Source organism: Dipodomys spectabilis, unplaced genomic scaffold (genome assembly GCF_019054845.1).
Source record: "Dipodomys spectabilis isolate Male_0828 unplaced genomic scaffold, ASM1905484v1 ptg000003l, whole genome shotgun sequence".
Lineage (NCBI taxonomy): Eukaryota > Metazoa > Chordata > Mammalia > Rodentia > Heteromyidae > Dipodomys > Dipodomys spectabilis.
In genome coordinates this window covers 1,805,720-1,826,834 of record NW_024870680.1, presented here as the reverse complement: position 1 = coordinate 1,826,834, position 21,115 = coordinate 1,805,720, and the positions used below count along the sequence as shown (strand labels likewise).

The window sequence follows — 21,115 nt, the reverse complement described above, 5'->3', positions numbered from 1 at the left end:
AATAAGAACAAGTACCCCCAGTGAACTGTGAAGTTCGTATCCTAGCCCTAAATAACTATTCCTTTCTCTTTGTATTGTAGAATTATTACTTGGAACCTGGTACTAGGATTGGCAAAGAGACAGAACTAGCATCATTCCAAAATAAAAGATCTCAAGAATGTATTACTGTTAATATTATGTCCAAATATACAATGCAATGAAATGGTAAAGGTTATAGAAATATAGAGAAAAATACATCTTATTCTCCTCTCACTGGATTTTTTAAAATTATGATTATAACATCTTGTGATATTACCAGATGAAAATTTACTTATGTCACATTTGAATTTATAGTGAAATTTCTTAAAAGGTGGTGTACTTTTTAAAGAAACATGTCACTAAGATATTAGGACAGAAATTTGGGCATGAAGAAAGTTTAAAAATGTTTTCCTGTTGGTCAAAGAAGTGAAACTTACTGTACGTGAGAATAAAATGAAAACCATTGTAAGAATTTAATACAACATATTTTAAAAAGAGCATATTTATAAAGTATTAATACTTAAAAAATCAAAACAATGACCTTCATGTGAGGGCTCAGGGATATTATATTTCAAAATATTTACATTATTTTTCAGGTAGAGGCAGATATTTACTTTCAATGAAGCCATAAAGATTAGCTACATTTCATTTCTATTTCAAGAGTCTCATTAATATTTAGAATCAGGAGGCTCTGCTAATGTTATTTCCAAATCTGACATAAGAAACCTGTTTTCTTTTAAATTAATATTGTAGTAAATCAATGAATGATAAATGTTTATATTGGGATATTTGATTTAAAATGCCAAATAATCGGTATGTGAAAAGAAATGCCAATAAGCAATATATTTATTATAGTTTTTCAAAAGTGGAGGATGATAAATTATATAAATAGACTTTTATTTTTTTAATTTCTTTTAAGTTGATGTCAAAATAAATATATAGAGCCAAAAGACTTCTATTTATTTTTCTCTGTGCCAAAAATATACTTTGCCTCAGAGCAGAGTAAATCTTTTTCATAAGGCTATCTTTAGTATAAGGCTGGGTCAACTGAACACTAAATTTATAGGACACCTCCTCCTTTTATTACTATCTTTATTTAAAAATCAAGGACGTTTGGTACCTGAGGATAGCTTCAATGAGAGGAATAAAGTGGTCATGGTGGATTCAGGTCTTGAGCAGCGATTACTATCTATGTGAGCCTATTAAAGCACATTTTTTAAAATAATAACTCTAAATCTCTTTTCTGCAGTAGTTAAAAGATGACAGTATGAAATGCACAAAATCAGATCCATAATTATTTTTAAGTAAAGTAGTAATAATTGCTTTGCCTTTTTTGGAATGGCTAAGAAAGACTGTGGTTGATATTCATTAGGGTTCTTCTGTTTTTAGTATTCTGTATTGCTTTGAAAAAAAATCTACATTTGCCATAGTTCATAGCTGCATCATTAAAGCAGCCAAGAAAAGTTAAAATGACTGTCACTGGAATAGCGAAATCCTCGCTACACCGATTAGACACACTTTAAAATTTCCAGTGTATTAAGATCCTGTTAATATTTTTTTCAACAATAGTTCCTCCAAGTTGGACAACTTCTTCATTAGGTCTCTGGACCACTCTTCCAGGAGTTAGACTCAAAAGAGAAGACGGAGGAGCTCTTTGTACATCAGGTTCTCAAAAGAAAAGAATGGAGGATCTCCAAATGCATTCTCTTAGTATTTTAGCTGGCAAGACTAACGGAACAGGGTGACTGTGTGTCATGAAAGAGATAGCCAGGCTGGAGTTCAGGAATTATTATAAAGAGAATTTCCAGCTACACAATGCACCCCAGTGAGGGAATTACAAAACAGTATTCCAGAAAATATTTTTTTTTTTTTTTGCTACTCCAGTATTGATTGGCAACATGGTGAAATAGTCAAGAAATCTTCCACTGGTTTTCTTGGTTAATGGAAGCGAATCTGAAATAACTAGGTGGCATCCAGGTGCAGGCTTTTGGAAGAGCATCTCACAACCAAATTGGAGAGGAACCTCTGTAGTAGAAGCCCTAGGTACATACACACAGCATTCAATATCCAGTTGTGTGTTTAGGTACGGACACTCACACCTCAGTAAAAACCGGGCCCAAGTTACTGCTTTGCAATGCCTTTAAAGAAAAAGGGAGAAAAAGTAAGAAAGGAAGGGAGGGAGGAAAGATGGGAGGGAAGTTAAAAAACAGGAGAGAGGGCAAGAAGGAAGGAAGGAAAAAGGAAAGAAGAAAGTGGAAGAATGCAAGGGAGTGAGGGAGAGAAGGAAGAGGAAAGAGTATAGAGGGAGGGAGGGAGGGAGAGAGGAAGGGAGGGAGGGAGGGAGGAAGGAAGGAAGGAAGGAAGGAAGGAAGGAAGGAAGGAAGGAAGGAAGGAAGGAAGGAAAAGGAAGGAAGGAAGGGAAAGATTGACATTTTTGGTCCCAGATTTTCAGTTTGTTAGAAAATGTACATTCATGTTTGGTGAATCAAAGACTCTTCTGGGAAAAGAATTAAAGTAAGCAAACAAAAAAAATTTTTTTACAGTTGCTTATTAATTATGCTTTCCCCTTCCACAATGGTGGTCCTCACTGACTGCTTCCCCAGACCAAAGCACTTGGTTCGCAATCGCTTTAGCAGACTCCTTGTGAGCCCTCAAACATACAAGCAGTGTTTCTTGAAAGCCCATGTTTTCTAAGGCCACTAGAAGGAAATCTGCCGAGAAAGCTTCGTGGTCGGTGTCGAGGTCGGTTGCGGCGGAGTAGCACGCTGACGGCCGGCCAGGTTCAGATGCACTAGGCCGCTTCCCCCGCGCTGGGCTGGAGGCGGTGGGGTCCGAACGCTCCGTCCGCGCGCGTCCCACGTGGCTGCTCCCCAGCACACTCACAAGGACGAGGAGCTCTGAGTGTAATCGCGGATGATGAGAGCGTCATATTTGGGAGAGGACGGGATGCACAGGGCCGACTCGGACACCGGCGAGTTGGGGGTGGTGCTTCCCGAGTCCACCGAGTCTCGGAATGGGGAGGGCGGCGTGAGGGCCACCAGCTCTTCCAGGTCGGGCTTGCAGGGCGCCGCCTCGGCCCCAGCTGCCCCCGGGGCGTCTTGGGGTGCGGTCCCCCCAGGCGAGGGCCCCGCCCCGGGCTGCGCGCCGCCGGTGACCTCGATGGCTGGGAGTGGCTGGATCTCGGCGAAGGTCGTCACTGTCGTGGGCAGCTGGATTTCCTTGGGGATCAGGTAGGACGAGCAAAGCGGGGCGCCGGGGCCCGGGCCTGCCGCGGGGGCCAGCATCATGGAGTTGAGCTCACTGATGTTGGCGGTGAAGCGCGTCACCACGCTGCTGATCTGCTCCATGAGCGAACCCTGCGCTGGGCCCCCGCGCGCCGTGGGCTCCGCCGGCCGCGGGGCCGCGTCCTCGTCCGGGCCCCGGCTCAGCGTGCGAAGAGGCGAGGGCGAGCGCGCGCTCGGGGACGCGGGGAGCGGCTCCTCGCCTTCCGCCGCGTGGAACAGAGGCTTCGCGCCCGTGTCCGGAGGCTCGGCGCCTGTGGGCGCCGCGCAGGCCGCGCGCCCCGCCGCCCCCGGGCCCGCGCCGCCCGCGCCGGGGCCCGGCCCGCGGCTCTCGGCGCTCTTCGGGAAGGGCTTGATCACGGCCGTCTGGTTGGGGTTCTCCTTCTTGTTGATGTGCACCGACAGCCGCTGCCACAGGTGCTGGCCGCGGCTGCTCTTCTCGTTCTGCGCCCAGGTAACGGACTTTCCATTGGAGCTGTGGGGAGAAGAAAGAGGAGAGAGGTGACTCAGCGAGGTTCCCCCGGGCGAGGGCTTCCGTGTCGATTCCCCACTGGTGGGTGGTTTTGGGGTCCAGAATAGATCCTATTCTTCTGGGAACAACCCAGCTAATGAAGGACGGCATAGCCAGGCGCTGGTGGCACATGGCTGGAATCCTAGCTACTCGGGAGGCCAAGACCTGAGGATCTTGGTTCCAAGTCAGTTCTGATAAGTAAATGCAAGAGACCCGTACCTCCAAGTAAACTGCCAAGAGCCGGAAGTGGAGTTGTGGCTCGGTGGTAGAGAGGGGAGACTCTTACATTGTTTAGTGTCAGTAGAAGTCTAACAGGATGGATTGATTGGTAGGTTTCTTCAACTAACAGAGACACTCCGTGGTGTTTTGGAACCGTAGAATGAACAAAAGACCCTAAATTCTAGGTTTTAATTCTGAATCTGCCATCTTGGAGGTTTGGAAAAATGATCTCTTAAGGGTGCACTAAGGCGCAGTGTACATGTGGCAGATGTAGATTTGGAGGTTACCATAGGAGATGGTGTCAGGACGCTCAGGTTTTGTGTTCCATCTAAACACAGCAGGTTGGAAAATAGAAATATGGACCCAGTGCCGTTTCCAACCTTAGTCTAAGAAGAGAAAGTAGTCCAAAGTAATATATGTGCCAAAGCTATAACACCTTTGCAGGCGTTTCTCTTTTACCTAAGCTATTTTAACAAGAGTTGAGTTCCATGATCCTAAGGGCTGTCTTTTCTCACACGAAATGTCAACTTAGAAGATCATATCTCTCAACTTAGAAGACCATATCTCTTTCAATAAATTCAACATTTTTTCTCTTCGTGAAATTCTCATTATGCTTCCTTATCTCATCAATTTCCTTCCTTTTTGCTCAAGCACAATTCCGTCCTCCTTTACTTTTCCCTTCCTTCCTTCCTTCCTTCCTTCCTTCCTTCCTTCCTTCCTTCCTTCCTTCCTTCCTTCCTTCCTTCCTTCCTTCCTTCCTCCCTTCCTCCCTCCCTCCCTCCCTCCCTCCCTCCCTTCCTCCCTTCCTTCCTTCCTTCCTTCCTTTTCCTACTATGCTTCACTTCACTTTCTTAATCTCTTCTAACTATACATCCAACTAGGTTGGATTTCCACAGACCCTATATTAGACCTTTAGTATCTCTTGGTCATATATCCATCACATCTACTAGACGGGGCAACAGGAAGGCACAGACAGGATTTGTTATTTTCTGTTATGTGCCTAGTACCCAGTGCATTGTCTAGAATATGGCAGGTGCCCAATAATATTTTGGATAAACATTTCATGAATAAATTTTTTTCTCAGACTTAAATTTCAAAAAGTAATTTCATCTAAATGAAATTCTATTTTTCTCTTATAGATTTTCCTACTTATCATGTAGCTCTCTTTAATCAATAGTATTCCATATATAAAATATTTTATTAACTAAATATGAAAACACAGATCTTGATAATACAATGACAGTCACAAGGGAATACTGAATATGTGTGTTTGTAAAATGCCCAGTGGTGAGAACTATTGTCAAAGTATGAGTATTGAAAAGGAGATAGGCCCAGATTGCAAGGCTAAAACATGGCCTTGGTAGATGCTGAGCAAACCACTTACCACTTCTGTCTGTTTTTTTTTTTTTTTCCTCTAGCATAAAATGGAAGAAATAAACATCCCTACTCACCTTTTGGGAAAACCAATAGGATCACACATGAGAGTAAAGCGTTGCACTTCTGAAAATACAAATATTAACCCTCCCATTGACCTGAGGTAAGAAGTTATGTTTGTTATTTAAGGTAAGATTTTCCCTCCAACTTCAGAGGTATTTATTTGTTCCTTTGGCTTGTAGGAAGAGAAAACAAGGGGAACTTTTCTTTACCTGTCTATAGTATTTCATTCACCTTTCCCTGAATATATACTGGCTATTGGAAGAGCAAGAGAAAGATGGGGACAAGGACAGGACAAATCAGTTTGCTGCATATAAGGAGGGAGCCAATAATTATCTTTTCATGGACCCTTTACTCCTTCTCAAAACTTAATACTGTTCAATCTAATGTATTGCTCTTTATTTCTCAGGGGGAAAAATGCAATTTCAATAATGTTATTGGAGAGGTTTTTTTTTTTTTTAATCTGTTAGTTAATTTTTTTTGTTTACATTTTAGGTTTTCCAAAATGATACCTTCTACCTGTATTCTCAGCAGTTTATTCTTCCTTTCTGTCTCTTCCATGAAGGCACTTAAATAATTTATTCATTTTAAGCAATCTATGAATGTCAAAACTTCAATGACTTCTAGTTTCTTTATTCATCTGCCTGGACCTGAAGAAATTAGAGCTTTCTACAACAGCTTGCCCTCACTAGGAAGTACACTTAAATCAAGTCTGACCATCAAAAGTGTGTGTGTGATTTACAATTTTTGTATCCATATTAAATGTCAGTTGAATAACGTATGTGGTTTATCACACCCTCAAGCTTGCTTAGAGTTGGATCAACAACATATAAACAACTAAAATTCTTATTTTTATTTTGCTGAATTAGAAAATCTGAACTCTTATTTTCTGTTGTGTGATTTATTAGTGTGTCCAAAACTTGCAGTTCTAGGGCATTGAAGTAATCAAATATACTCTCCAAAAGTTAACAAATGTGTTTTATTAAAAATGGTCTTCATTATTGAACAGCTCTTGTTCATGTATTTTGGTATAAGGGATAGCCTGAAGGGAGATACAATGATTATGAGATTCAAAAACAAAAATATTGCTTAAAAATCCTGAAATAGCATTAGCAAGTGGCATTAACAAATGATGCTTATAGAATGACATCAGAACATATTAGGCAAAAGAAAAGACCTCATAAATTAAGCAGAAAATTTTCAATGATGCATTTTCTTCAATTTTCTTAAGCCCTTTACCCAATCCATTTTATTTTGCATAAATTATAAAGCCAGAAACTACAGGTTTTGAACCCAGTGCCTCACTTTCTAGGGAAACACTCTAGCACACACTATTTCCCTAATCCTGGTAATACATTTTAAATCAGAGTAATTTGGTCCTGGAGCTAGTGGCTCACATGTATAATACTAGCTACTCAGGAAGCTGAGATCTGAAAGTTGATTGCTTCTGAGCCAACTCAGGCAAACAAAGTCAAGAAACTTTCATGTTTAAATAGCCAGCAACAACTGAAAATGGAGGCATTTTGTAAGTGGAGCAGGAACTATGAGGAAGAAATTCCAGCAAGAGGATAAGGGCTAGAGTTCAAGTCCCAGTACCAGCACAAACAACAATAACAACATAACAAATAAAAAGCCCACCAAAATTTGATATTGGTTACATTCAAACATTTCAAAGAAGTTGAATGTCTTTCTTCCTGCTCTTTGCCTAAAATCTGACAAATTGATTTTACAAACTATACTAAAGAACGCCCTAAAATATGTATGAAAGTTGTTGAAACATCCATATAAATCCTCTCAGTTATAACACAAATAGATGTAAGTAGCTATCTTATTGATAGAAAAAATACAAACAGCTATTTGATACATTCATTAAGATGGTATGCATAAAGAAGGTATGCATAGAGAAAGATACTTGAGTAAAAGGATATAAAGAATCAGATTACCTAATATAGATACAATAATCAAAATGATACCATTTTATATTTGTATAGTATTTGTAAAGAACTTTTAGTGACACATTGTCAGAGGTAGTAGGATGAACTCCTTTCTAAAGATGACAAAACTATGGCATAGTGAGCTTATGAGATTTGATTTACCCAGTTGCAGAATTAGCATGTGGTAAAGTTAGAGGAATATACTCTCTCATAACTCACAATTCTTAATTTCCGTATCAAGATACTGTTTATGTTTTCTTTTTAAGCTATTCTTCTTTCTGAGAACAGCTTCCGGTGGTGTCTGGAAGTGATAGGTGTCTTAAGTAGATAAGATAGTCATTTGACTTATATTCTCTTACCCCATGTCTCTGTTCATTTTAATCATGCACTACTCATGCATCAAGGAAAGCACACTGCATTATATCTCTCTTGGTCATTAACTCAAATAGCACCAAGTTTCAGAGATAATGATTGATAGCCTGATGATGGAGGCATTTAATGCCTACAACAATATAAATCATAAATGTGGCCATATATTATATGACAATTCTCAGCCATTTTCTTCAAGACATCTTTCCTATGGGTGGTTTTAATTCTTTCATTTTCATTCTGTTTTGGAATTCCAATAATTGGGAATTCTGTACTAACTGTTAGGGATAACCATAAACTTAGATTCTTATGAAAATATTGGTATTTGAATAAATAGTGGCAACAACATATCATATGTTATTTTCATAGGTTATTTTCATTTACTAATGACTGTATCCTGTAGATAATGGTTACTGATTTATGAAAGATCTTTCAAAGAAGGTAAGATTGAATTCAGCAGAGAATATAGTTAAAGAATAATATTAATGATAAGAATTTTTTGTGGTATTTTGGTGAAGATGGGTTGCTATTCTTTTTCCTAAGACCTTGTAATCAAGATGTGGACAGGCAGGTGGAAAGCTGACAAGAGCAAGGACAGGGACAGAAGGATAGCAGCAAAACACAAGATAAAGGTCTGGGCATACACATCACAAGGGATTCACAACTTCACCAGAAGAACACTATTTCCAGCAGTAATGGTCAGAGAAAGCTGCATAGATACAATGCATGCAGGCTTTCAGTAATTGATACACTGTGATAAAATACTAAAATAGAGGAATGGACATTGTCCTCCATGATTGCTAACAGTAACAAAAGTTCAGACATCTATAAGAGTTGTACAGAGATAACTAATAGTCTCATTTGACTGTGTGGAGTGCAGTGGAATTCATGTTTTCAGAAGATGTAGTTTGGACTGTTTACCTACTATAAAAATTCTTCCCAACTACCCCCAACCTGCAAGAATCTGCTCTCTTCTTCTATGTGAACAACTCAATAGTAATTACTTTTGGTCTTCTTATAATGACTGGAACAGTTATCTTGTTAATTTATTTGACCAGAACAGCTGATTGGTAGATTAAAATGTAATGTACATATATCTATAATGAATAGATCAGTAAATGAATGCACAAAGAAATGCTTATGGCTCTATTCTTGTTTAGTCTCTAACCATAAAATTGCTTTATTATTCAATGTTTATATATTTGGTCTTCTTTTCATAAGTCGACACAAAATTTGAATACAGGCACCATGTCATCATCTCCCTAAATCCTCCCTTTAGTTTAGTCATGACCTTATTCATGATCTGGCCCCAGCCCTGTTTCTACTTCAAGAAAATATTAAAAGTTAGATGATATTTGTCCATTAGTTCTTCAGTGATTGCAGAATAAAAAGAACCAACTTGAGCCAAATAGTGGTCTCTAAGGTAGATTCAAGAAGTTATTTGTTTTTTTAATAATATAGGGATATAATAATAAAGTACTAAAGAAAACACTGTATTGGTAAGAAAATTGTGAAAATAGAGACCTTTCTTTTTGTTCATTTGGTCTTTCTCATGGAAATTAGAGGAATTCAAAGGAAAAGTTGTAACCTGGGAATGAAGTTTCAAGACAAGATTTTCAAATAAAGTAGAGCTTAATGAGGCCTAAAACTTGGGACAGTTAGAACAGTACAGATAAACAATCTGGTGTATATTTGCATTATATATATGGCAAATAAATTAATTCCATCTATTGAATCCCATGAAAACTTTACCATAGTCCTGGTTAGGGATTATTATCTTGCTCTTGGAGGCAGTGACTGTGTATTTATTATAGTTTCCAGGATGAAACTTTCCCAGGAAATATTTCTTCTCAGGCCTTTAAAAAAGCCCTTGTGGAAGGAGAACCTCTTAGCTACATTTAAACCCATCTTTGATAACAAGAGGCTTTTACAAAGAGTTACTTGACCACCAAGGTGGGTGACAGAGTGCCTGCTGATGCTTCTCTCTACAGAGAGATAACATTTAACACAGCAGGCTAGGACACACAAACATCCAAGTTTTGTCTCCCAATTGAGGTCTTTCTTTTGTTCCAGAAGCCCTTTACCTGAACTCAGATCTTGAAATTGCTCCATCGCCTAACATTAAGTCAGCTTTAGCTGAAGTGTTTCCAACTAAGATCAGAAGGCGTTTTAGTATTGTGCATTTTGTTTCTAAAACAGGACATGATTTTATCCAGTGATCACTAAAAAGCTTAGATTACAATTTAGGAAAGAGAGAACAAAACAAGACACAGCTGTTTTGTATCTGTGGGCTTGTGCAGCCAGCAAGACTGTGTGGAGGAATTCAGCTTGATTTAAAGCTCGCATAAAACATGGGATTAGGGTTGGTGGGTGGCAGAGGAGAGTCCCAAGAGAATAACATAGCTCGATTTGAATAGAACTTTAATGCTCACCCTGAAACACCGACACTATCATACTTGACCTTCATTTTACTTACTTACAAGTCAACTCTTGCACTGAATCTGGAGCAGCCCCAGGGCAGTATCTGTGTGTGTATTTATTTGCTCATACCTGGTGCTCTGTGCAGAATAGGTGGGCTGGGAATTTCAGGAAAATTAAGGGAATTTTGTCATCCTGAATGCTTGGTGTAAGATGAAATAGGGCGATCAGGTCTGACCAGTGCCATCTTGGCCACATGGTGGATGATGGGGTCTGGCATCTTGTCTTCATGGTGGAAGAAGGTGAAGCCCAACCCTCCCAGGTGGCAGGGGCAGGGACTTGGATAATAGTTTACCAAATCTATCAATCTAATACCTGGGACTGGGAGTTTCCTGTATCCTTGTCCCCTGACCTGACCCTGTTTGAGCCCTGACCAGCTCAGTTGCCTTACACCATGCCACATCTCTGTGTTCCTGTCCTGGCTCCTGGCTCCTGGCTCTTCTCTGGTCACCATGGCATCCCACTTCAGCTCTCCATTGGAGCTGAATTGGTTTGTTTGTATTGGTTTTTGTTCTTTCTTTCCTCTCTGGACTCCAGGGCTCCAGTTTCTTAACTTTGTTCAGTGTATTTGCTGGCTGCTTGTCTTTGAGACAGGAGTCTACCATGCAGTCACTGGTCTTTTAATAAAGATTCCAAGATTTGAACTCTCAAAATATGGCTTCTCACCTTATAAAATAAAGAGGTGTCATTAATCTGTAGATGTGAAGAAGCTGATATGGAACTTCACTAAGTTGCCCAAGTCCAAATAAATGAGGCAACTGAGTCCCAAATCTATCAAAGGAACGTGAAGTACAAGGTGCAAAACTTCTGTAAGGTACAGAACATCTGTTTCATATGTGGTGAGCCCCATCAAAATTAGGGCATCCGAACTACTGTTGACTGGCAGGAGGTCCTTCCTGCTGTCTGGCCTCAGTCTGGGGAGGAAATTTACTCTCTCCTTTGAGCCCTTCTCTCTTGGGGGGAGGAAGAGTGTGTATCCTCATAGCTTAGTAGCCCACTCTCTCAGTAAGTCTGCAAGCTCCCAGGCATACACCCAACTAATAGCACCCATCAGTTTAAAAAATCTGCTAGCATACTATAAGCAAAGGGCAGAATTTCCTTGTAGAAACTCCAGGTTAGTCATTAAAGGGAAAATTCCAGAGATAAAGAAGTAAATTAGTGAGTTAAACATCGAGTTACTGGAATTCAGTAAATAGTAATAAAACAATTAGTATCCACCTTGGAGGACTCTCCAGGCCAGGGGGCGACACAGAAGGCAGAGTGACCTGAATAACCAGAATCAAGCCTGACCTCCGCAGAATCTGAGAAATGGGTGAGAGGGAAACCAAGTAACAAATGGCAAATTCCTGCTCTGTAATTCTCATTTCTGTACCCCCAGCTTGTTAGCTCTGGCTTATTGCAAAAAATGTCACCTGCAGGTGGCTTGTGTCCTTAAGTACCCAGCAGATCCGCATGTCTGGGCTGCATTCCTGACATCTGTGAGCTGGATGTCTTGTTGGGGTGTCTTGTTGGGAAACTTGAGTACTACACATGTACCTTTGAATTTGCTATATGAAGTGTGCTGACTTGTGTAAATAAATTTGCTTTTGATTCTAAATGAGTGTGTGTTGAAGAATCTGCTTAAGTGACTCATAAAACATGGAATTAGATGAAATGGTTGACTTAAAATTTGACAGCAGTCAGCTTTGCTTAATAACTTGTACCTACATTTCAGTAATACTGACCTAATAGAAATACAAAATGAGAGTCAGTGGACACAATTGCAAATTATTTCTCTCATGAAGCAAGATCACAATCAGAAAGTATCCTTCATCTTTTTTGTTTGTTTGTTTGTTTTGTTTTTTGTTTTTGTTGGTGCCCAGCTCCTTCAATCTTTATTCTCCCATCTGGAACATTTTCTTTTCTGGCTTGGCACTTTTTATATCAGAAAACATTTAAATCTTTTTTTTTCCACAAGAAATCATAAGCTATCAAATACACTATTTCATTTTATCTTAATTTTTTTTTTGTTAGTTGTAGGGCTTGAACTCAGGATCTGAGCACTGCCCCTAAGCTTCATCACTCAAGGTACTGCTATAGGGTGACTAACAGTTTTCTAGTGGTGAATTGGAGATACATCTCATGGATGTTCCTGCCCTAGCTGGCTTTGAACCACGATCCTCAGATCTCAGCCTCCTGAATAGCTAGCATTACAGATATGACTCATTAGCACCTAAATTATTTTAAATTAAATGCAAATATGTTTGTAGTTGTTCAGTTTTCTACAAATCTTGTATGCACATGAGAGAGAAAGAGGCAAAAAAAGAGAGATTTGTGACATTTATTTGCAGTCAAGGATAATAGTCTCACAAAAACCTTTGCCCAGCTACTCCCTCCCCCAGTTAAAAAAGAGGTAAATGAGATGATAACTGAACAAAAACTGAAACAAATATCATGGGATCTCAGCATTCCTGTTATGCCTGTTTTGTCTTATGCTTTTCATAAGTGGAAGAAGACTATCAAATTTAACCATTCATAAATATACTCTACTCCCAGAAATTAGTGATTTGTGATGGGTACTAGTGGCTCACACCTATAATCCTAGCTACTCAGAAGACTGAGATGAGAATCACAGTTCAAACCCAACCTGGGCAGAAATGTTCCCAAGAGTCTTACTCCTAATTAACACGCGAAGTGCCAGAAATATAGGTATGCTCACATAGTAAAGCCAAACTTTTTCAAGAGTAAAAGCCAAGAGAGCATATAAGGCCCCAAGTTCAAGCTCCAGTATTCATACCCAAAAAAGAAAGAGCTAGGATTTAAAACCTAAGTAAGAATGGAAAGGATGGACAGAAAGGGGAGAAAAGGATGGAAAATCCAGGTAGAAACAGAGCATACCACAAATAGCTGCTGTTCAGAGAAATCTACATGTATGGAGGATAGTAAGATATTTGCAATGTTGAAGCAGAGGAAGTGAAGATGGGGGGAAGGGGTGACACTTATCTTTTTTGGGAAGGGCCTTGAATTCAGAATGTGTGACTTTAAATTTTATCCTAGTTAGCAGAAATCATCGAAGAGGTAGTATGAATTCCAGAATCAGATTGAGTTGTGCTCAAATTAAGGATCTGCCATTTTCCTATTCCAAAAACCAAAAGAAATGTACAGCTCGAGGACTTAACAAAGTGTTTGGTATGTCTAAGTACCCTATAAATGTTGGGTGCTTTTATAAGCTTTTATAAGTAAAAATAACAAATGGGTGGTGTCATTCTTTCTGATGGAGGCATAGAATTCATATATATATATATATATATATATATATATATATATATACCACATTTTCCTGATCCATTCATCTACTGAGCGGCATCTGAGTTGGTTCCATATCTTAGCTATGGTAAATAATGCTGCCATAAACATAGTTGTGCTGGTAGCTTTAGTATGGCCTTGTTTGTGATCATTGGGGTAAATGCCCAAAAGTGGGATTGCTGGGTCATAGGGTAGTAGCTCTATGTGTGTACTCTTTTGAGGAACCTCCATACTGCTTTTCAGAGTGGTTGAACAAGTTTTCACTCCCACCAACAATGAAATAGGGTTTCCTTTTGGCCACATCTCCTTCTTGATTATAGCCATTCTAACTGGGGTGAGGTGGAATCTCAATGTTGTTTTGATTTGCATTTCTTTTATAGCTAGAAAAGCTGAGCATTTCTTTATGTGTCTATTGGCCATTCTTATTTCCTCTTCAGAGAAGTTTCTCTTTAAGTCTTTAATCCACTTATTAATCAGGCAGTTGTTTCAGAAAAGATCAAAACCTATGTACATATGACCATATAAAATTAAAAGAGACTCCAAGATAGGAACACAAGAGGTTTTATCTAAGTAAATTTTTTTGTTTCTTTTGTATGTTCTTTTCCCATGATATAACCCGTTTTCACTGTATTTGTATATACGTTTTTCTTGTATATACACATTTTTTTAATTTGGGAGGGGAAAGGAAATAACAAAATGCTGAAATAAGAATAAGGTTGACCCATTGTAACAATGAGATATACAAGACACTATGTTGAAAACAAACTTTACAACTTGGCGGGGGGGGGGGGGGGGGGGGGGGGGGTGAGGGGAGAAAGAAGTGGGGAGGTGGGGAGGAAAGGGAGGGTAACGAGAAACAAAGGAGGGGGTAACAATGCTCAAGAGGAAATGTACTTATTACCTTACTCATGTAACTGTAACCTCTCTGTACAATATCTTTATAATAAAATATATATTAAATTAAAAAAAGGAAAGCAGCAATATAATATTTCAGGAAGCTAGAGTGTCATGAGCATATGTAATGTGCTAGTTCCTTTCCCAGTGTGGGGGTATAGGGAGGGGAGCAGAAGTTTAAGGTACCGACAAGTGTGAAATTTGCATCATAGTCCTCTGCTCTCCTTTGACTACAAGCAGTATAAATTCTTCTCTCTGGAGAATCAGCCCAGACATGATTCATCAAGTCATCATCATCATAGAGAATATAAACACTAAGACCTGGAGCAACTGTATTAATTTTCATTTGTTTTTGTGCCAGTTACAGTGCTAGAACTCAGAACCTGACACTCTTGTTAGCTTGCTTGCTTACTCATACCTGGCACTCTATAGCTTCTGCCATACTACCAACTCAGACATTTGTTGGTTAGAGACAGTGTTTCACAAATTTTTGTGCCTGGCTGGCTTCAAATTGCAATCTTCCAGGAGTCAGCTTCATGAGTAGGCAGGATTATGGGCATGAGCCACTGGTGCCCAGCCCTATTGTTTTTTGTGGTTATTTGAGCTTTCCTCAGAGACTCAGTACTCAGGGAAGGCCATAGAACCAGCTCAGATTTGCACAGAGTAAATGTCAGGAATGACAATAAATGTGGTAAGTAACTGAGGAAGTGAGGGAAGGAATAGAAAGAAGGCCTTATCAGCTGATAGGAATGAACACTGGAAGTGGCACTGTGGTGGAGTGCTAGTCTTGAGCACAAAAGCTCAGGGATAGTGCTTAAGGCCCGAGGTCAAGCTCCATAACTGACAAAAAGAAATTAAAATAATAATATATATATACACATATATTATTTTAAAATAATGTACATATGTATACATACATATATATATATAGAGAGAGAGAGAGAGAGCGAGAGAGCTGGGCTTCAGTGGTTCATGCCTGTAATCCTAGCTGAGATCTGAGGATTATGGTTTGAAGCCAGCCTGCAGAAAAGTCCATGAGACTTTTATCTCCAACAAACTACCTAGAAAAAGCCAGAAATGGTGACATGGTAGAGTGCTGGCTTTGAGCACAAAGAAGCTCAAGTACAGTGTCAAGGCCCTGAGTTCAAGTGCCAGATCTGGCAAAAAGCAAAAAAAACAGCAGCAAACAAAACATCTCCTATGTGTAGTTAGACATGTCACAGCCTCTCAACCCAGATTGAAATATCAAACTCCCGATTGAGATATCCTTTCTCCTTACTTAGAAACTGTTATCATGAAATTTTTTCCACCTTGGAAAATTTTCTTGTAATGTTCATTTTGAACTAATTCTCCTGGATAAATATCATCACATATATGTGTGTACTGATGTGATCAAATATAAAGTTGGGGAAGCTCTTGTGAATTTTGATCTGTGGTTTTGTCTCCTTGTCATTTCTTCTCCCTCAGACAAATCTTTCTTTCTCTCCTTCCTTCCTTCCTTCCTTCCTTCCTTCCTTCCTTCCTTCCTTCCTTCCTTCCTTCCTTCCTTCCTTCCCTCCATCTTTTCTCTTCCTTCCTTCCCTCCTTCCTTCCTCCCTATTTCCTTCCTTGCTTGCTTGCCTTATGCTGTCTTTAAGTAGTTGTACAAAGGGGTTTCAATTCAACATGTCAGTGAGAACAATGCATCTTGATCAGTGTCACTCTTTTTTCAGCTTTCTTAAAAGCTCTAAAGGATTTTTCTTCCTAGGTCTCTGTCTCTCTCTGTTTCTCTGTCTCTGTCTTCCTGACGCTACTTTCTTCATCAGTTTTAATTTATTACTAAAGAAATGAGAAGAAAGAGGAGTTAGAAAGAAAAAAAAGATATTATTTAGTCTCAATTAATTATGCTAACTAGAGCGCAGGATATTCCTTTAACAAAACTCCTTTACTGTTGTTAGTACTACTCTCGATCTCCCCCAGACATATCAGTCTAAAAACCCTTACCATTTACCTTGGCAGTATCCAGATAAGTGGGAAACAAACATTACATGGAATCTTGCTGATAGAGGAAAAAGTTGGACTATTCCTGGAGTAGGTATTGAATTGGCCCCCACTGTAAATCTGGAGCTGACCCAAAATAGCTTGGTGTGTTTGATCTAGAATTCCCTTTCACTCTGTGCTTCACTCTCTGTATCCCCCAATCCCATCAGCAGTCAGGATAGCTGTGAGTAAATCTGATCTCTGAACCAATCAGATCTGCAAGTTCCTCATACCAAACAATAACCTCTAAGAGCATTGCATTATTTTGACCTAAGGCTTGACACAAACAGTTCCAAGGCATTTTATAGACAAATAGCCTATTTCAAAATAAACATTTAGAAATTGTCTGAATTGGAATGCCATAGAAAGCCTGTGACAGACTTTGAACTTATATGACCGTATTTGATGGGCATCTCCAGTGTTAGGCTGTAAATTGGAAGTCATTCTAGCAGAATCTCAAGATCCTTGATTCAGCCCCCTGTTCATCTGTTGAGTCTTAAACAATATGGCCCATTGAGACCCATCTTTCTGACACAGAAATTCATGTTAGATGTATAAAGTGACTGTAAAAAGAAGGTCATGCATGTATGCACACTTTTCTCAGAAAGTCATGGATGAAGTTGGCTAACTTCTTGGGCTGTTGTAAATGATCACTGAGGTGGCACAGTGAATAGTTCTGAAAAACAGTTTTACAGACTGCACTGTGAACAATTCCCAACCAATTGTGATGCAGAGTCCCTGGAAAAAGTGAGTCATTACTTTGAAAATGGGAAGTAGCCCACCAGTGATGAAGCAAACATAAATTTTGAGGGTGAAATTCCAATTAGAGTATCTTCTTGTTATATGACTGTGTTTCAAGCAGTATTCTTCCCATGGGAAAATTTGCAAGTACACATTAGATCTCTTGGATTTCCTCCTTTCTCTAATACAGACTGCTCTGGCACCTTTTCTCTCCATGGATCTTTACTGTAGCTGACACAATTAGATTTGGAGAGTTTAGCTTCTACTGTGTGATTTCTTAACATAAGGCTTCTCCAGCCTTCTGGAATTCCTGGTGACAATTCATATTATCTTTGTCTCCAGAGCCCTTTTCTTGAAATCCAATCCCATGCAAAAAAAAAAAAAAAAAAAAAAAAAAAAAGCACGTTCATTTCATGCAACACAGCTCATTTGAGGCTCAAAGTTCCAAATACCCCAGTTTACAACTCAGTTGGAGGTCCCTATTACAACAGAACATGCAGAGCGCAGAGACAGGGATGTTCATTACCAACACAAGGAAGTAAAGGAGCTGCAAAGCTACAGTAGCTAGAGGAGGATTAGCGTTCCTGAATTCCATGCAAGAAAAAACCATTGCCTCTGTAATCCACTGGTTAGGCATGAATTTTGCCCTTGCCTACAAAATGTGGTTACATTCAAAGTATGTCAGGTTAATTTCCAAGCTTGTCTAGGATCAGAAGCTATATTGTTCCCCAAATTGCAATACTACCCTTTAAACTAGTCCTAAGCTTTGGCGTGTTTTCTTAAATGATTGTGTAGTCCTGGCATGTGAAATTCCTCCAATCTCTTCCACTTTGCAAACTCCAGAACCATTTGATCAATAAGTTAAAATCCAAGGGAGAACTGACTGTTAGCTACGGCTTCAGACATGCAAAGCGCACAACCCTGAGAAACAGCAGCATCTGGACAGGAGGCTCCCATTACTTCACATGGAGATGGCATAGATTTTATTTTTTATTTTTTTATTTTTGCAAATCAAACACAGAAAACCAGTGGTGACCCAGGGTGGACACACTGTGTGGGATGTAGAGTTGAGTAAGGACCCAGACCTGGGAGCCACCTGTTCCTCTAGCTTGCAGACATTGATTCCACACCACCTCAGGCCACTCACAGTTCGCTTACCTGCTCATTGTTGCTCTCCCACCATTCCCCATACTCCCTTTGGGGGTGAAACACTCTATTTCCGACTTGTGCTGGGCCAGCCTCCTGTCTTTGTACCTGGTGAGCACGAACAAGGACAGGAGCAAACAAAAACACGTGATTGTGTGTTTAACTGTCAGGCTGGGGAAGAGCCTTGACTAGAGATGGGGTCACCCAGTGCCAACAGGATTCCTTTTAGCAATATAACAGTTGACTTGTGGCATTTACTAGATGATTATGATGGTATGGGAAGAACATTTAGGATGATTTTGTTATTTCTTTGTTAAACTATATGTACTCTTAATTTTATACATTGAGATGAATCTGTTAGTCACATCTAATGTCAATAATAAAAGGAATGCTATTTCTAGAATCTAACAAAAGATGATATCAATCAATAAATGAGAATTTATTTACTGCAAACAGTGCACTAGAGCTTTATCTAAATATAATTCTGTCAACAGTCATGTCATAGAATCTCTGTTATTTTTATTCCCATGTTTCTGCTGAAGAAATCTAAAATTACAAAGATTAAGTAAAGACAGTTATTGATTGATCTGGGTTTTGAACAGAGGAAATCAGAGTTTAGAAAACCATACTTGAGCCATTATAATAATTGCCTTCAGCACCAAAAGACAACAAAACACATTTCTTGAATATGAAAGACTGGATAGCTGTTATTCTGATAGGATTGGGTCACCTGTATTTTCAAGTGTGCAACAAATGTTTTTTGTGTTAGAAATGGCCATTCATTTTTCCTGAAATGTATTAGACATTTAATCAAAAAGGAGTGATGAGAGTTTCCACATCATTTTACTACAAGGTACATCAAGATGTACCTTAAAGACTTCAATGAGGTGTTTTCTTTTTAATTTTTTTATCGAGATACCATGCTTTTGCATAATTGATCTCTCTTACTCATTCCTTTCAGATCAATAGAGTAGGTGAAAAAAGCATTGTTATTCCCATTTGCCGAATGAGAAGACCAAGATAAGCTTAAATAGCTTCACCAAAGTTGCAAGGCTAGCCAGTACAGAATAACTGCCTCACTTCCTCCCACCCTCCCTCCCTCCCATCCCCTCTCCTCCCCCTTCCCTTCCCTTCCCTTCTCTTCCCTCTCTCTCTCCCTCCCTCCCTCCCTCTCTCTCTCCCTCCCTCCCTCCCTCCCTTTCTTTCTTCCTTCCTTCCTTCCTTCCTTCCTTCCTTCCTTCCTTCCTTCCTTCCTTCCTTCCTTCCTTCCTTCCTTCCCAACCTGAGCCACACATCCAGAACTAACTGCCTATAGATCTTACAGGGATCCAAGATCTGAAAATTTATTACTTTTTCCTTCATAAAACTGGACATAATTCTACTTCACTCATCTCCCCAGTGTTCAATAGGCAAAGATCAAAGATGAAGTGAGTGACTATTATAAAACTTGCTGACTCCAATATATTCATATCATTGTGTCAGTGGTAACATAGATTAAAACAAAAGGTAAGAAAATCAAGATAACTAGTACTCCTGTGGCAAAGACCTTCTTGATTTGTTTCCTCTTACCACATGATAGTATTTAGTAATTAAATGAAAATATTCCATTACATAAAACTTATTGGAAGTACTGAATCAAGACATCTAGTGAATGTTGATTGAGCATCTAATAAGTTCTAGGCAATGAGCTTTGTTCTTTAGCTGTGGAAATAAATTGTCTATAGGGTTTGCCTTGGCAAGCTTACAGAGTAGTGGGAAAAGCAAAGACAAAAGAAACATACTGTAGATGTAGAAGATTAAGAATAGGAAAAGAAATAGAATACTATGTTAAAAGAAGTAAAGCATCAGACCAGCCTGAGAAGGCTTTGCTTTACCAAAGAAAATACCTGATAGGAGAATTTCTTGCAAGGTATTAACCATTGAATGGCACTCTGCATGTCAGTACAAAAAGTATGTGCTTATTTGTAGGTAAGATTGTGCAACCCAATACTGGCCTTTAGATTAAATTAATAATAGAATAACAAATTATTAGTGGTCATTCAGGTTTTATGGGATCCTTACCATATTTTTGAGTATCTTCATTAAGCCAATTCATCGTATAAACTTTTCAAAATCAAATTAAAATACCATATTTTACAAACTCTCTTACACTCTTGTTCTCTCATTCTCTAGCTCTTGCCAGCCTCTTTTTTCCCCTCTGTCTCTCTTTCTCATTCCCACACATTGCCTAGTGATCTGAATTAATAACATATGAAATAGATTCTAAATATTCTATTCTATCAAAGACCAATCTCTTTTGCTAAAAACATTAACCAAATACAACCAAACCAAAAACCAAACACCAACAAAACATTAATAAGGAAATTTATTTTAATAAAGCAAAAGATACCTTACAGGCTTTGGAATTTTCAAATAGTTCTTGTAATCAGTTTAAAGTGAATATGACCAAAAATAAAGTGAATATGACATTATTATAGACTGTAAAGCTCATTTTTTCTTTTAGAAGGACTCCCTTCTAAAAGAACTGAAAATAACTGAAATTACAGCATTATTTTATCTACTAGATACTTGGATGATAATTTCATTCATTCATTCAGTGATTCATCATCCTGTTCAGCAACAATGTGTGCTCAAAGAAACAAATAATGCTTCAATAACCCTGCTGCAGATGTATAATTCTTTCTAGTTGAGCTTATTTCAGAAACAGAAATGTTGATTAAACATAATTTGAGCTTTGTAGACATTAGAGTTTACAAAATATCAATTTAAAATTTTCATTTAATTTT

General features: G+C 39.0%; 1 protein-coding gene and 1 long non-coding RNA gene across 4 annotated transcripts in view; one reads left to right on the top strand and one right to left on the bottom strand.

Annotated features, from left to right (window-relative positions):
* Positions 1 to 2,896: 2,896 nt before the first annotated feature.
* Grm5 (glutamate metabotropic receptor 5) overlaps positions 2,897 to 21,115 on the bottom strand; it is a 506,808-nt gene continuing 488,589 nt past the window's right edge. Inside the window, exons 8-9 of one of the 3 annotated variants that reach the window (XM_042688901.1) lie at positions 18,342 to 18,437; positions 2,897 to 3,774 (exon numbers count right to left, since the gene is read on the bottom strand). In XM_042688901.1, coding sequence (XP_042544835.1) covers positions 2,898 to 3,774; positions 18,342 to 18,437 — 973 coding nt within the window. In that variant the 3' untranslated portion in view covers position 2,897. The remainder of the gene's footprint in view (positions 3,775 to 18,341; positions 18,438 to 21,115) is intronic. The other 2 variants (XM_042688921.1, XM_042688912.1) reach the window with 2 other exon arrangements.
* On the top strand, positions 3,173 to 6,471 carry LOC122115443. Its single transcript, XR_006148777.1, has 3 exons — positions 3,173 to 3,248; positions 5,448 to 5,566; positions 5,959 to 6,471. It is a non-coding gene; the product is annotated as an uncharacterized LOC122115443 (long non-coding RNA).